We start from the raw sequence: 17753 nt of genomic DNA, 5'->3' as shown, positions 1-17753 counted from the left end.
AGGAATCTTAAATTATAACTTGATCTCAAGTGCAACATCAGGATCTGTTTGCTTTTCATTTCTCCACCTTGCTTTCTCCCACACCAAGAAATGCTCCCAGCTAGGAACGCTACCATATCTTCAGTAACTCTTCTTTTTTCTTTTGGAAAAAAAGAGCTGATCAAGTTCCATTCCTGAAATGGAAAAAAATGTCCACGGCACTGCAGATGCCCAGCAGTGGAGCTGGGTGGACCATCACCACCACACCAGCCTCTCACTTCCAGCCTTTTTAGACCACAATGTTCACAGAAACACCTGGCCACAAAGACGGAAACCATTTGCATCCATCCTCTGGTGGACAGTTGATTTGATGGTATCAGTCATTAGGCGTGTGGATTCTGGGCACCTTAGGAGAGTACCCAAAGAATATCATGAACCAGACATGGTCTGCATCTGCATGAAGATGCCAATTCTCCATCTAAAAAGTCTGAACAATACAAACACGAAAACTAAGTACAATGGCAACATAACAAGGCAATTATGGGAAGAAAGGAAGGGGGATACGTACTAAAAAACTTAATTTGTTAAGGAAAAGCCTGGACTTCAACCAAACAAGGCTTTTCTTCCCAGAGGATAGATTTGTGATGGTTGTTTGGCATTTGTTCAGTTCCTTCTCCATGGCAAGTAGCCTTGTTGTCTCCTGCAGGGATGCGATCAACACAACTTTGCCTGCCTGCAAGTGGCATTTAAAAGGCTCTCATCCAGAACAGTCTTGAACTTGGCTTTCCAAATGTATAGTTTTATTTTTCCTGCCTGATCTCACGTAGAGAGGACGCACAGTTAAAGCATCTTTGGTAAGCTTAAAGCAGGAAGATGAGTGTGCGTGTAAGAGTTTCTGTCCCTTTATACAGGACTCAAGCAGTCAGTGCAAAAGGATACATGCTAACTTAATCATGCAAACTGCAAGATTAGGTAAGTGATAAATAAGTTTTCCTCTCAGAGGATTCCAAAGGCCTCTGTCAAAAAGGCAGCCCATGTTTCACACCCAAAGGCAGTCACCCTACAACAAGGGCTGCTGAAAGCTGGGGTTAATAGGGGATTTTCCTTCTCTCAAAACTGCAGCATGTCTCAGTAGACATCAGCGATTTCCTGTTGCACTCCCCCAAGTGGTGTGAGCTCTTGAAAACATTATTTCTGATAAAGTAATTTCAAAATGTAAGAATTTTCACATTTTTATGGCCAAATAGCACCTCTATTAGACTTACTGACTGCTGAAGAGTTGCCTCTTAAGAGGAAAGATTTCAATTTCAAAACAAGTTGGAATTATTTTCTGAATCCTCTTTCCATGCTATTTGTTGGGATTTAAGAACTGCTTTAGCTATGTTTATAGTGTTTACTTTTCCTTAGTCTGGCAAAATAAAGGGGGTAATCAGCTGTTAGAGTTGCTTGATCAAAACAAATTACTAGTCTGGTTTAGATTTAAACTTCACACCACATCTAAAAAGAATTCCAAATACTATTTTGTTCCTTTTCCTCCTACAGGTTGTGCTGTTAAGAGGGCCCTGTTTTACTGACTTTGATTCAAGAAACACAGTAACATATTCTTCCTTTTCACTGTATTTCAGAATGAAAGAAGTATGTATTAATTGAAGAGGAACAGTAACATTGTTTTCAGTAAGATACTAAAATTCAGGACTTTAACTACCCTGATTCCAGGGCAGCTACAATCCCCTTCAGTGCTTTTTCCCATTGTACCAGGAACCTTAAGTGACAAGGACACATGAGGGATTTGCTTTGTCATTTCTTCTAAAGTTTCAATCAATACTGTTGCAAAAAATGCAATAGGAAAAATAAGAGTACAGTGACTGCTACCAAGAGTTAGAGATTTTTCAATTAATTTCTGTCAAGTGGGACTAGAACTGTGACCTCTGTAACTCTCTTCAACCGCTCAGCAATTCTGACAGCATTATAAAACACCACTAATCCTACAAAACAGAAATCAGATATTTTTCATAACTCTTTTGAGAGGAACAGAGTCTCTTAAAATAAAGCAACAATCCTTAAAACTAATTGCTACCTTCAGTAAGTGAAGTTACTGCAGTAACTTTAAGTTAGTGAACATTACAGATTGCATTTAACAACTGGCAATTTTCAAGAGAGCCACCACACACTTCCCAGCCCAGCAGGGCACTTTACAGCAAGCAAGCCAGAAACTGTGACCAACTCAGTAACAAAAAAAAGCACAAGAGAAATAATCAGTATCTCAACTACCCGAGGCTGATTTCTTTATGCAGTAGCTGGATGTAAATACTTCGTCTTCTGTACACTCCAAGACTTGCAGTTCAGGGAATGTATCAAGAGATTCAGAAACTACATCCAACACTGTGTCTCCCTCTGATTGTTGTGTTGTGTAAAAATGACTGTGAAAGCATGTTCAGCCTAGTTAGCCAAGAATTTTACCATCTCTATAATTAACTCTGGAGTCTGACATCATCACCCCCTCAAGGTTCTCTTAAAATTTTAATAGCCTGGTTTATGAATATTAATTTACCAGCATTATACTTCCAGGGATTTATGAAAACCCAACGGTGTGTCAGTTCCCAAACAGGTTCGATTATTCCTGCTGCTTCCCTGGCATATTTATTACAAGCCAATTTTATGCTGTCAGGAAGCTCATCAAGCCTGCAGTTGGTGCAGCCATCTATGTTGTTTCATAGAGATTAATGGACACAGCAGACATCTGAGTGCTACTGCTAAGGATGCCTATTAATCCCTCCGCTGGACGTGATGCTTCTTCACAGGCCTCATCGGTTCTAGCCTATAAAACCTCTTTCTCCCTTACCTCCTCCTGTTCCTCTCCTCCTACATGCCACTAGAATTAAAAGCCAAGCATGTGACAGCCAGCCCTTCAAAGGCTGCTCCTCTGTAAGAGAACAGTCGCCCAAACCACAAAGGGTTTATGAGATGTGTACAGACAACTATTTCACACAGTCAACTTGCTTCAGCAAGTGCCACAAGTCCGATGAAACTGGCACACTGCAACAGCTAAATAAAGTTTGTGACACATTATTCCATTACCAAGAGGCATAAACAGTTCTTCTGTACCAGAACATATAACTTGTTTGAGAGGTGTTTATTTTATTCAGAACTGTGACGGTGCTGCAGTTTCAAACCACTGGCTTGGACGTTACTGTATTTCACAGACCTGTGACCCAACCAGCCCCAGGTGTAAAGCATCTCCACTTCTGAAAAGAGAGCTCAATGAAAGTTCATAGTGCAGGTAAATCGGAAACCCTTTTGAACTTGCATCAGGCAACAAATCTTAAGAACACAGTTTGCAAGGCATGTGAAATTTAAGGGTACATTAAATGTATTAAGCCAGATGTTTATTTTTAGACAGTTATTTAGAAGCTTCCTAATATTCATGCTAACTGGAAAGCAAAACTAGAAAGCCAAATAGTATTTGTCATTTCTCTCATCTGTTCCTTGACTATGCTTCTCCTTTGCCAGCAGAGACACAGCTCAAAAAAGCTCAGAACTACTAATGAAATTGAACTACTAACAAAATGAATTTAAATAGGTCATTCTGAAGGCATCAAACCTTCCCTTAGAACAGTTTATGCACTTATGTGATTTTGCCCTCACCACTAACCACTTCAGAACAAACATGGCAAGAGGTTTGATCTGTCATAAAGGAGCATTCAAAGTTTCTGGGTTTTGTTTCTGCTCCAAGTATTTACAAAGCGATGAAAACCTCTCAATTTGGAAGAATCATTTCCAGCATTACCATTTGGCAAATGCAGTATTTAAGGGTGCCTCCAAAAGGAACCTGTAGACTACTCACAGTTATCAGGGAAAAGAGAGGAAAGAAATACAAATAAAGAATGACTTCGGTAACAAAAAAGGGTGCAATTCTCAAAGGGAAAGGGAGGGGAAATAAGAGACGAGCAACTCAGACAGTGAAGAAGAAAGGTCAGAAGTCCTGAAGGATGGAATCATGATCCTGTTTTAAAAAGTGAAAGGCTAAAGTTAGGACTGATACAATGATCTATTGGCCAGTCCAGAAAGTCTGAAGTACCATAAATAAAACGGCTTTACAGAACATCTTCACCTGCAATTTTCCCCTTGATGATTCCTCTAGATCCCAGGCCACAGCTTTGGCTGGAGAGAGTGTTTGGGAACAGAATTGTAAATGCTTACCAAAACCTGATGAAAAGCTTTTGTACTACTGGCAGTTCTTGACACTGGTCAGGGTACAGCAGGCACAGCATCACTGTGGTTAAATTACAGTCTTCCTGGTTTGCTCCTGTGGAGAAACCAGGCTATTTGGGCTTGTTTTTTTCTTTCTCAGCCTTCTTTGGGGAGGGAATAATTTATGCTATGTCTTCAGAACACAAAGACCTATTGTCAAAGTCACAAGCTGCCTGTTTGCCCTAAGAGGGACAGATCCTTTGTGGGGGAGGGGGACCTTTCACTTACAAGAGATCTCCTTTAGAAGCAGAATGGCTTTGTTGTTATTATTTTTTAAACAACAACAGCATGTTAAAATAATAAATAATTTACTTCAAGAACCCCTGAGGTAAAAGCTCGATTTTTGCTTTAAGAGCTCCAAAAGGAGGGGAAAAAACAAAAAAACAAACCACACACACAAAACCCCACACAACACCCAACCCGAGGTCTGCCCCACAAAACTCTGTTCCCTCCTCTCTGCTCCCCACACCTCAGCTCTCCCAAATTATTCATATATTTTTAGTGATTTACAAGCTAAATCTCTAGCCTGCAACAAAACCAGGTTTGGATAGCTGTCAACACCTAAAGCTAAACAGCTACAACACTTGGCAAGTGGTTGTAGGAAGGACTTTTAGCTACAAGGAAAAACATGATAGGCTGGGTAAAGCTGAATGCCCAATCTTTTTTGGCACCTGATACTCTCAATAGGATATATACAGCCATGTTGGCCAGGGTCAAGGTCCCGAATTATGTAAAGACCTCTAAATGTTTAGAGCTTGTCTGCTTTGCTAGACCACCCACTGAAAGTACAGCTTGATGGCCTGGGAACAGTAGCACCAACTACATTTTTTTACTGTACTCTACTGAATACACTTAACCCCAGTGAACTGACAAAATTACTCCTCAGTGTCAGGAAGATTCACAGATGTCTGCCCAGTGGGAGCTGCAATAAAACATCCCTTTGCAGGCAGAAGGGCACATCTCAGCTCCATCGGCTTTCATGCTCAGGTTTCAGCACACTGGTCTTAGAATATGCAAGGGCCACGCTTGAGTTTTGCTCCTCTGCTAATAGGAAAATAGCGTTCAACACAAAAATCCAGGTTTGTGGAAGCAACACAAACACCAGAAAACTACTTGGCAATTCAACTGATTGTCACATGTCACAAGACAGAAACAATTTAGAAATGTTAATTCATCCACAGTTCATTTCAAATCAAACCGTTTGTAAGACTCCAAAGTGAAACAGTAGGTTGTGTTCCACAGCCACTGAGTCAAATGAACAAGGAGTAAAATATTCCAAGGTACTGAGCAAAAGCATTGTCAGGGTACACGATATGTAAGTGAAGTCACATTGAGAATGAGTCATTTATACCTCCTAGAGTGTAATCCCATGATGAAATACTCAGATTAAATCTTAGACTGTTATCCCAGCATTTCAACCCTGTCTGTTCCCAGCACAGAAGTGACCTGAAGATCCTGTTTAAACTAGCCCATTTATCCAATCAAGACAGTAAAAACAAAAGCACAAGAGAGCTCCTCTTCTCGAAGTACTTCCCTTGGCTGTCCTTGAAACCAGCTCTAGGTTTCCATCTCAAAGACCAGTCCCTAATCCTTGATCTCTCTCAACTCCTGCTTCCTCTCCTCTCTGTCTCTCCAAAATCTTGCATAGGCAGCAACTGGCCTGCTGCAGAAGGCTACCTGCAACACCAGGAAGACAAGCCAGGGCAACTAAGCGTACTAGTTCTTGATTCATCGTAAGTGTTTGTGGAGAGGGGTGTGTATGGAGTCACTATTTTTCCTGACAATTAACTTCCACCGAGTTGTGTTGTCATGACATTTCATTGTCTGCATTCAGTCTCGCACCATCAGAGACAATAGCGAATCACTCATAAAAGTCTACTCAATTACTGGCCCTCAGTTTAATTCAGAAATTCACATCTGTTCATGGTTTCCCTAGAAACTAGCTACTTCTGGGCTGGCTTCAATCAAGTGGCAAAGTTTGTGTGATATCAAACATAAGTCTTTGGTAGCTGCACTTCAAAATTACACCCTGGCTTTATTTAAACCTATTTTTACTTAAGTTCAAACATTCCAGCACAGGCATCTTATAAGCCTTTGTAATACAAAAGTTTACTTAAATTTCATATGAAAGGTGCAGAACTAGCTAATTTTAAGCAGAAGACTGTTCAGACTTAAGTCCCCGTGATGCTCTCTCAGTAGCATGGCACAAAGACAATTAGATAACCGGGTGATTTCAACACTGGCTTAGAAGAAACAGCAGTAGACTTGGTCCAAAAATCAATATGGTGTCCTAAAATAAGAGATAAGTTCTCTTTGGCATTAGAATATCAGCACAAGTGCACAGCACATTGTCCTACCTGCCTTACCATGGTCTGTTTAAGCCTTTAAATCAAGCAGACTCAGACTATTGTGAACACAGTATGACAGACCTCGAGTCACAAACATTTAGATGCTGACATTCCACCCGATGTGGATGCAAAGCACTGACGTACATTACAGCTCATAGGGCCCACATTTTTTGTCCCTTCTGCCATCTAACCAGAGCCAACAGTGTTCTCTACTCACCTGCCCTTCATTCTCACTCCCACATTGAGCAGCTCTTTTCTAACCCTGACTTCTCCCACCCCCACTGAATCAGCACCTGCACTGGCATGGCCATGGTGAGCAGGACTGGGGAACCATGGGACTAGAGAGGAAGGGGGAAAAATTCTCAGACAGAGCAGTTCCCTGATCTATGCAGCCATGCAGCCAACTGATGTACATAGAGAGAGTGGTTCAGGAGCAAACTGAGAATAGGGATGCAAGTGGGAGGTTTTCCTAAACTGGTACTTTAAAGCAAGGTTGCCACTTCCACTATTCCGATCTGCCAATCCAAACCATCAGCTGCCTAAAGTAGTCAGAAGAACATATTTGGTAACACTAGCCTTAAACATTTGTAGGAACATGATCCAGTAGGTGTGCGTGTCTAACGTAGGTAGACAAAACCATCATTCCTGACAGCAGTAGGAAAGAATGTGGCTGGCCTCACCAAATGGTGCCTGAAGTGCCTACGTATTTCTAAAAGACATGAGGAGACCTCAGTTTGAAACTCACCACAGCCTAAAACCTGAACCAGCTTCAAGACAGCCCTAAATACCAGTCTACAGGCAAGGCTGCTCTTGACCTCCCTTGCTTAAAGCAGGGCAGCTATGAAGAACACAAAGTCTTATCAATGATCTTATGGTTTTTTCTGCAATCAGCAATTCCTATAAATTGTCCTAATTAATACATCTGACACACATTACTTGGTCATAGTACAAAATGTTGGGGTGAAGTGTATTGATGCTATGTTTTCTCCTTTGACTCAACCATTACAAATCCTTACAGCCAGCAAAATATACATAATCCAAATAGCCAGGAACAGCTTAACACTGGAAAATCTAAGCCTTTATGGCTCTGAGTAAGTGCCAGGATGGATCATTTTCCATGTGCCCACCTAAACAGAATCCTTACACATAACGGATTGTGAGTTCATATGATGACTGATCAGCAAAGGCTTCCAGTCTCTGGTCAGAAGATAAACGCCAATCATTTGCATGTACGGGAGCTTTTTTAGCTTTGCAGCTCTCTGAGTTACCAGAGTTCCTCTGAGCTGAACACTCTCTTATCTGGCACAACATGCTACATGTCAGCAGATGATCATCAAATCTGTTCTGAGGTACTTCAAGACAACCAATTCTTTGCTACTCTTTCAAAGAGACTAACCAAACCAAGTTTTCTACAGCTTAAATATCCCATTTCCATCTCTGTGAGATGTCTAGCTGGACAGGTCACTCCTCAAATACTCATGGCAATCAGTAGCTAGATGAAGACTTGGTGCAGATTCCTACACGCCAGTTCCAGCACCAGCACTGTTAGCCTGCTTGGCTCTTCACTGCATGACTTGCATCTGCTAGAAGTGGCAATATGTTCACATAAGTCTATCTACCCTTTACAGACACATGTACCTGTACATATGTACCCTTAAGACTGCCTTATCCATACTCCTCCAAAATCTTCAGGAGATGTCAAGGGTAGACTTACATGGCATTTAATAAAATTAAATGACCTGACCTGTGTCAGTATATGTGCTTAGTTCAGTTAGTCTTTCTTGCTCTGAATAAGACAAAAGACCCTTACCCTTTCTAGAAATTTCAACTAGGAAAAAAATATCAAAGTTGTCCACACACCAAATACGAACAATTTTTGCAAACAGAATACATTTCTTCTAGAGGTGTTCTGATTCACTAGTGTTTCAGGTACAAAATGACTGCAACCAGATGAAGCACAATTCTAAGTGATCACTATATAAGCAGAACTGACCACAAAAAAAACCTTCTAACAGTTCTGTTCATTCTCAGTACAGTTGGTTAAGGTTGACTGAAAGTGCAAAATTCTTTATTTTTTGCAAAGGTGTAGAAACATTTTGGTGTTAATTGCTCAGTTCAGTTCTAAATGTCTGAGTGGCTGGATTCACCCCACTCCAAATACTAACAAGACAATTGATAAAACACGTGTAACTTCAGTATTTGCAGATATAAACTGACAAATGCATTTTGACAATACAAAAAATATAAAACCTGCAAAAATTAAATTTGTACCATACCTTCATGTATCTGTGTACTGATAATCAGAATATTTTAGTATGTAGAGCTCTATAACCAAAATGTATTCTGTGCTATTTTATAAGGTATAGGTTTTTTCTAGTAATGTTTCCCTGCTTTTCTACTAATGTTTCCCCAATAATAATTTAAGAAGAAATGGAAGTAAGAAAACATGAGAAACCTCAACCTGAGAATTCAGTATTTAAACCTGTAACTATAATGTGGTCTTTAAAGACATGAGTTCATTTTACGGTTATAAAATTAAGTTGCCCATTCTGAAACACATCCTCCAGCTATGAAAGTAAAGATTCCTTGCTTGCAAAGACGACCCTTACTATCCAATCAGAATGAAAGGACGGAGGTTGAGCTATGTTTTCAAAGTCAGCTTGTGCAATTCACACGTATTTCACTGAGTGCAACTCAGGTAGTTGGCATATGATTTTTGTTTGAAGTAGTTTTAGTATAAACTAGCTCTTGGTTAGGGTTTTAAAGGCATGCAGTAAGCTTAATTTCCCTTAACTTCAAGAGTTTATCATGTTTTTTAGAACCACCAACATGGAATCTTGGAGTCTATTTCTTTCAAATATATCATTCAAGGTTAGCTCTGCTTAGTGCAAAAAAATAGCTACTTGTCTTGACAATGAAGAAGAAAAAGTGAAATCCAACGCTGCTGCCAACAACTGCCTTGGTTGTTCAGCTCCAGCTGCCTGTGTTAAAAATCAGGCATTTTTTTTTAATTGGAAACTGAAGGCAGGCAGGTGTTACAAGTACTGACATCAAAGCCAATTGAACCCAGGTCTCCCAACTCCCAGCCCTGATTTGTGGCTACAGGGTTAGCATCACCAGCCCAAATCACCGCTGGAGGGCCAACAGCTGCCCAGAACATTGCTTCTGGTAGGATCTCACCTTGGGTTTGGGGCCAGCTGGCACTTAATGGAAAATGACATTGAAATACTGTCCATTTTTGACTGTAATATAAACAGTTGGGGCACTTATTTTCTAAGAGTTAAAGAGTTATTCTAGCAGTCTCTGAGGCTTAACTGGGATTCTAGTCAGAAAGGGTAAGATTGAAAAAGTCACATGTGAAACACATACGACTTGCATATTCCCTAGATCATCTGATGCAACTGTTTTTAAACACTAATCTACACTCCTCCCTCCTTCCACAGTGAGCTATTAGGAGACAGTGTTAGCTTTGTTTTATTTTAGGGATTTATCTTAGTGTCTATGTGATGGAGCAAGAATGAAATCATGTAGGTCTGCTGACTGCTGAGAGTTTACAGGTATAAGCCATGAGGAGCACATTTGGTAGTCATTAACTCCAAGGAAGTATTATTAACTTCTCACAGTACTTTGCCATGCAATCTCTCAGCTAACACCTGGATGCAGTTCCTTTGTACCAGACCACTAGTAACAGCATGGCAGCTTTCGGTGTCAAACAGCTCAGTTCTGTGGGGAAATCACACAGTTCCTGCCTAACAGCCTGATGGAGCCTTAAGTTGTTTTAGAAATGTATCTGGCCTTAGTTATTATGACATGTGATGCTTCGTGTCAAAGTTCATCACGATGCTTTTGTGTATACCTGAAGAGACACATGCTGGGAAAACTCAATAATTTTAATCCGAGTCTTTGAAACCTTACTTCACAGATTATCTTTTTTAAACTCTGAAAACTGGCATCGTTAGGGCAAAGAGACACCTTCCCATCAACTAAATCCAAATAAATCAGCAAGGACTTAATGCATAATTGCTGTACCCTCTCTACTGAAAGACTCCCTTCAACACACCACCATGTGAGTAAGTGACATCAGAAACATTTTTATCACCAGTTACCCAATGCATTCTTATCTGCTTAAGGCAGATTCCAACTAGGACATGTTTTGCTCATTAAAAATCACGACCTTCCAATATGTCTGTTAACTCTGAAGTGCCTAGTTGGGAAAGCAGCGAAACCAGTGAACTAATAATGTGAGACTACTGTGCACAGTGCTTCCTTTGAGAGCTCACTATTCCTCTCCATTATGTCAAATGGAGGCTTTTCCATGGAGAAACAGGAGCCTATGCATTCAGCAAGAACAGACACTGCAAATTGCCATGCCTCTGCAAAGTGAATAATCTCAGTCACCCAGTTACTACAAGCTATCCTAGAGCTTTTGCCTCTCTAAAATTGTAGTGAAATTGCCATGCACAACAACTAACACATTAGGGAACAAATATGAATTCAAACAATGGCAATTTAAACTAAATAAGCTTGTGCAGTTTTCACCTACGTTCATTATATGAAAGGTTTCGAATCACAGAATCATAGAATGTCCTGAGTTGGAAGGGACACATAAGGATCATTGAGTCCAACTCACATCCCCGCACAGCACAACCCAAAATTCACACTGTGTGTCTACACTTTATAGACAAGAGCCAATGTGTGTTCTAAGCAAGGAAAATGACAATGTTGCATTAAATAAAATACAAAGCAAAACAAACAAAACAAAACCCCACAAACAAAAACAAACCTACAAACTCTACACATTATTAAGAATGTTTTGCATAAACTAATATACTAGCACTATACAAAGCTTTCAAACCACTTCATCAACATAAATCTAAACAAGAGAGAAACCCTGGCTCATAATGTGTTATAATGTGTGCAGGACAATGCACAAACCATATTTCCACACAGAAAATTGGCAAAATACTCCTCTGATCTGTCTGGAAATTCCTTGGTCACAAATGGCTCAAGTCCACCATCTCCGATTCTACCTTGACTTGCTGTGAAGAAGAAATGTGTACTACCATTTCATGTTTTCTCAACTAGATAGCTTTGGGGAGCTTTGCGTACAGATACAGTGTCACCTCTCTTCTCTGTAAAGAAAGTAAAAATGGCACAGCTAGATTAAAAGTGCTTGCCTGTCCCCATTGCCTTTATGCCAGGCAGACTATCAAATACAAGGAATTTAGTGAAGAAATGCCAAGTACAAAGCTATAGTCCTCCTAGAAATCTGAAATCTTCCTTCCCACTGGAAATGTTTGTCAATAATGTAATTCAGCAGTGCAATCACAACAAAACAACATTGGAAGAGGTAGAATTAACACTTAAATTGACTAACTCCCCAGAGATAGCAGGGAAGAAAGTTTCCCTGGTCCAACAAGTTTCAGCATCTGTTGCACAAAGAGGAACTGATATTGTTACCTCTCATCAATCAAAATGTTTCCTGCATTACACCCTTAGCACATTTGAGCCTGAAATGCAAGTTAGAAGCTCTAACAGTGTCTTCCTGCTCTTGTGCAGACTCTGGTCTACCTAACTTCCAAAACTGATGTCTTCGTGATCTGTTTTAAGGCTTTTAAAGCATTGACATAAACAGGTTTACAGGAGCAAAACAGAGTAATTCTAAAATGGTGGAGCAATTTATATCAACTTGCTTTTTAAAATGCAAGTAACAAAGGAAAAAAGTCAGATCATATAAAAAAGGATGCCTACTAAAAATACTAATTCTACTGGAAGCAATGTAAAAAGGTTTTCAAGTCAGGTATCAAACTGAAGTGCACATCTGTTAATCCAGGACAAAAATTACCAGGCTGTCTGAAGGATATTGATTGGACAGTTTCTTACTAAGCCTCACTGCCTCCGCAAGTAGAAGTATTCAATCTTCTATAAAGTATGTACATAGAGGTGAGTATTTAAATGTATATCTAACAAGGTCTGTGTGAGAAAGATTAAACATATGGGGGATTTTTATTCCAATAAAATATTCTTATCCTTGAACTGATAAAGCAGTTTTTAAACAGTAACTCTCCAGGCATGTTCTGTCTTCTGGTATTCCCTAGGCTAAAACACAGGTTTATGTAAGACAGAATAAAAATTCTAGATCCATTTGACAGAGAAATAGAGACTTGTAATCCAAATAAAATGGAAGATGGCCTTAAATTGCTAGCTCCTGAAAGGGAAACTGAAAACCAGAAAAATTATTTCCTTGGCAAGGCCACATTTCTTCTGTTTTTGGAGATTAAAATACAACTCCTCGAACATCCTCAAAGCAGAGAACCTCCTCTTCCCACCCCTTCTGCCCCTTATGCTCTCCCCTTTTAACAGCTGATACTGCTGCAGGAGAGGAAAGTAAAGCAGTGCCAGTAACACCTGTGGTGTCCTAGTAATGTTAAAAATAAGAGAATGGAAAGCTGCAGGAAGCTTTCTTCAGAATGTTCCTAGTCTCAAAATACAACAGACTTACCTAATGCAACAGTATTCACACGTGTTTATAGAACTTCTTAAACACAAGAAAAAATTTCTACTGAAAAATGTTCATTTTAAAGAAGTGTTCTTATAGCTGCTAGTAGTACTACAGCTAAGGGTAATATATTAAAATTGAAAAAGGAGAGACACCTCACACACAAACCAACCAGCGACAGGACTTTCCATTCATGGTAGAATGAACTCATCCTCTAAGCAAAACCACCAGAAGAAAAACACAAAATGCCTTAAGGAAGGCTGAATGACTGGCATGCACAGGCTGGAATATACCCACTCACATTTCAACCTGACAAAGCTGCAAATATTCCCAAACAACTGGCCCGAGTGACTGCGTGCAAACTCTCCGAGTGAGGTGCTACTTACTTCAGAATCCTGTAAAAAATCCACTTGTCTGCCTTTACACAAGGGAGAAAAGAAGGTACGGATGCAGCAGAAGGGGTCAAAGTCTTCTCAAAATAGTTACAGTTAATGCCTGGAGCTCTCTTTAGTCAGGAATTTCATAATTCTTGTTTCAGAAAAGTTTCTCACTTCAGCTAAGATTCTTTTCCAAAGGACCTAACACTCACTCCCTAAGAAAACACAAAACAAACTTCACTAAAGTTGCCAAACATCAACATGCAAGGCTGGCAAGGACATGTGCCGTCAAGATGATTCAGATAAGTCAGATAAATTTAGAACAGCGTTTTCCTAAAAGCATGCATTCACTAAATGCAGTAAATATGCAGAAGCTATATCCAAGTGCTGATTCCAAACGTTAGAGCAAAAAATGTATCAGTGAAAGTCTCCTTTTAAGAGTTCGCCGCCATCTGAAGTCCTCAATGTTATTCCTTGATCTGCCTTTAGTGTTTCTATCCATCACTGGATTTCTCCACATAAAAAGCTATAGGCTCTCCAACCTCAGACGACAGCCAAATGCAGTGTGGCAACTTCACATAGGACCAACCTTTTATGGTTGGAACAGTAGAGCTTTGATACAGCTAATCTACCATAAATAGCTCTTGAAACTCAGAAGGATCAAATCAGCTGTTGCAACAGTCCCAGCCTGTAGCTGCTTCAAATCCAATTATACTGTCAACTCAATCTCGCAGCTTTCCTTTTATTCCCCACCATCCAAAACTTTTTTAGTCCTGCTCCTGCGGGAAATTAAAAACTGCAAGACAAATGCAGCAGAACAAGATGCATTTAATAAAAACTGAAACAAGTGGATAAGTATTCTCACAATTATCTTCAGGAACAGAGGTTTTCTTCTGTTAAAAAAGAACAGCTAAAAGAATTTGATGCTCATAGAAAAAAAAATTATCAGCCCTGACTTGCAATTCAAACACACAACTTGAAATAAGTGAACAGTTCCAAGAACAGCAAACTCAGCTTTAAAAGGTGTGCAAAATGCCTTATGCCTTAATCTGGGACACAAATAGTTCATGGAGCACTATCTGTGTCCCAGATTAAGGCATAAGGCACTGTATTCCTTGTATATTTTTTTCTGTAACTTACATAAACTTGAGAAGTACTAGAACTCACTGTTATAAATCCTTGTACTACAATGTTTCCTTTCAGGCTGGCAGAACCATTTTCCCACAAAGAAGCTGAGAACTATGATTTAAGCATTTGTAAGGAAGCTTCCAAAACGTATGTTTACTAACCATACAAGTCAACATAACTCTGAAAATTACCAGTAGTGCTACTAGAGCACAGCAATTCCTGAGGAACCAGTGCAATGACAATGTACTGGAAAAAGATACAGGTTTGAATCCAGTGAAGCACAGGTAAGCAGCATTATCTTTGTGGTTCACCTCAGAATGCAAAGAAACCACACAATCCAAGTACATAAATATATGCAAATAAAAGAGGGATTTTTTTTTAAACTATATATTGTTAACATCTCCAATGTCTTTCCAAAACAAAGAGATAAATTACTCCAATGCAGTACAGGAACTCTGGTACTTCAAAGGGGAAGAAGTGTCTTGTGGGCAAAGCCTGGATCTTTATCTCCCATGAGCACTTAAATGCTTAACATTACCAGGGCACCCTCGTATAATGCTAGGCATGACATCTACAGTCTAGGCATCGGCCCTTGTACAAACAGGGGAAAAAAAGGGGACTGCTAACTCTGGGTATCCAAGCTGCCTTCAGAAGGGCCTGAAGTTCAGATCCTCTAGAAACAACTCTAATGAATGGGTCAAAATACAAAAAATCATCATCCTCCATGTCATGAAAAATTGTCAGTCATATGCCACTATACTCTATGATCTTGCATTAAATTTTATCATCTCAGAGGGCCTGAATTTTAACTGATTTGCAAAGCACGTAACTTACATTGAACACAAAAACAATCACTGGTTTCAATCTTGCCTACACAGATGATGACAAAGCAACTTCAATTCAGTGTGGGTGGGTTAAATGAAGTGGTTTGCTGTCTCCTCTAAATTGTACATGAAGAACCCAGCTGGGTCACCTTCTGCAAGTCTCAAAAAAGTCAAAGAGCTGGAAGAAGGCACAGAGAGTTTTCCCTTTAGGCCCTAGCAAATGCCTAACTGAATCAATTTGGATGCAGAGGGGACAGTGAGCTTTTCATTAGCATGGAATAATCTGAGCATGTGACAAGTAGATAAAACAGACCATCAAGATCTGCCCGAATCAGTTTATCACTTTGAACATGGCTTGTAGAACTTGTCATGTTATGCTTCTGCACTGCAGTGAAAAGAAGAGGCCGAACCAACTGCTGACAAAAGTTCAACAGAGCTCTTAAAAATGCAGCGGGCATGCTTGCAACTGGTAAGAGAGAGAACAGCTGGGAGCATGCTGCCAGAGCACTACCACTGGTGCTTTATGCCTTATCCATAACCATTTAAAATCCAAGGTCTTTTATTACAGAGGAATTTGAAGGATGTGAGTTATGACATGGAAACACACCCCCTCTCAAGAAGTGGGACTGGGATCGCTTGTTTCTTTTATAGAAACCACTCTACATTCATTCTCCCTATCACACACTGAACTATGCTAAAGATTCCACTTTTGTGCCTAATATTTTTTTTTTTTAATCTTATGTGTGCTCTTTTCACATAGACTACTAGACTTCCCTGGCTATAAACACACAAAGCCGAACTGACTACCACGGAAATGCAGCAGCTTTCCTCTCTTCCTCCCCAATACAAGATTTCTGTAAACAGAGAGTAGAGGAAACCACAGCCAATACACTGGTTCCCTACTAACTCTTCACAGCAAGCATAAGATTCTAGCGTGTGTCTCCCAGAGACTATGACCTCTTATTATCAAAGAGAGTGAGACACCACGCACTTCTCAGACCACAAGTTCTGTCCCAATGAAGACAGAAGTACAAATTAATGGACACGCTTTCGATACCAAGGTCTTGCATTGCAAGAGAGGATAAGTGCTTCACTGAGTGACAGTCGAGCAATAACACCAGTGTAACACACAGTAAAGTGCGCACAGCTTGAGAGGTCTGGATTAAGCATGCATTTACTTAAGAATTCAGCTTCCCAGTGTACAGATATCCTCTTTTCAGCTGGGGATGAGAAGGAGAGATTTCCCAGGAAAAAAGACAGACGAATTTAATAAAAAGTGACTTACCAGCATCCATTGTTAGAATCATGACCCCACTTCTGTGTCCCAGGAAGCAGGAAGCCTTACCCATCCAGTGTGTGCGAATGACTCAGAAGGATAGCATGGCTTTGTTTCAGCTTATATCTCCCAGCTCATTCACCCCTCCTCCCTCTCGTGGGATAAAAGTGTTGCCTGTGCCTGGCCGTCCCCATTGGCTCAGCTAGCAAACCAGCTCATTTAGCATATTCACGTTTCTGTGAGAGCATAAAATGACCCACAGAGCACTTTTTATTTATCTTAAAACAAACAATCAAAAAAAAAAATACAACACAAACCCTTTTCATATTTCTGGGATAACAAACCATTCATTCTTTCACTATCACACACATATTACAGTTGGTGTTACCACCACAGGGTCAAACAACTCCCTGGGCTCTGAACTGATGAGAAGGTGGCAGGTCAGGGGGGACAGTCCCACAGGTTTCAGCAGCCCCCAGTTCGGCTGCACTGTCTGTCCGTGGGAATAAAGCCACATGTTTAGTGTCAAAGCCCATGCCCCCTCCAACCCAGCTTATCTTCAATGCAAACTGTATATACCTCAAAACTGAAGATCTCCCAGTTTGCCAGGGTGTGCTCTTCCATTTTATTTTTAAATAGGCAAAACAATAAAAGATTGCTGTCTTAATGAAGTCACACACCCAGACTCTACAAGTTAGACTCTGCAGTGAGGAAAAAGTATTTTTTCTTAAGGTGTAGGATTTTCTAAATGTAACAACTAGTATAATGTAGGCTCTGCTTGAAGAATTTGGAAAGCTGTTACAATCTATTTGTGAACCACTACTCCAGTGAGATTACACAGCATTAAAAATTCACCACCATGTAAGTGAAAAAATCTATCTGATCAAGAGATATCACAACCCTTCATTAACTTTGATTGAACCATTGGACAGCTTAAAAAGTGCATTTGGAAAAAAATAAGGTGGAAGGGGAAAGGAATTTCTTTCTTTCTGTACTGCAAAATCCTTAAGAACTTGCAGTCAGACCCCAAAAGGTGAGCTTCTGTATCTTCAGAACAGTATCTTCTGAACT

At 40.1% G+C, this 17753-nt stretch overlaps 1 protein-coding gene across 22 annotated transcripts in view; it reads right to left on the bottom strand.

Annotated features, from left to right (window-relative positions):
* The window catches only part of SVIL (supervillin), a 141332-nt gene that overhangs the window by 90908 nt on the left and 32671 nt on the right, over positions 1–17753 (bottom strand). For 17 of the 22 annotated variants that reach the window (XM_065831872.2, XM_065831873.2, XM_065831877.2 and 14 more), the window contains exon 1: positions 16692–16789. The exons of 3 other annotated variants lie outside the window; for them this stretch is intronic. In XM_065831872.2, the coding sequence (XP_065687944.1) occupies positions 16692–16755 (64 nt within the window). In that variant the 5' untranslated portion in view covers positions 16756–16789. Of the gene's footprint in view, positions 1–13463; positions 14005–16691; positions 16790–17753 lie in introns of those variants that run through there. 2 more of the 22 variants (XM_071805275.1, XM_065831884.2) reach the window with 1 other exon arrangement.

This window comes from Patagioenas fasciata, chromosome 2 (assembly GCF_037038585.1).
Source record: "Patagioenas fasciata isolate bPatFas1 chromosome 2, bPatFas1.hap1, whole genome shotgun sequence".
Lineage (NCBI taxonomy): Eukaryota > Metazoa > Chordata > Aves > Columbiformes > Columbidae > Patagioenas > Patagioenas fasciata.
Note: the sequence above shows the minus strand (reverse complement) of the source record. Positions and strands in the feature narration are given on the sequence as shown.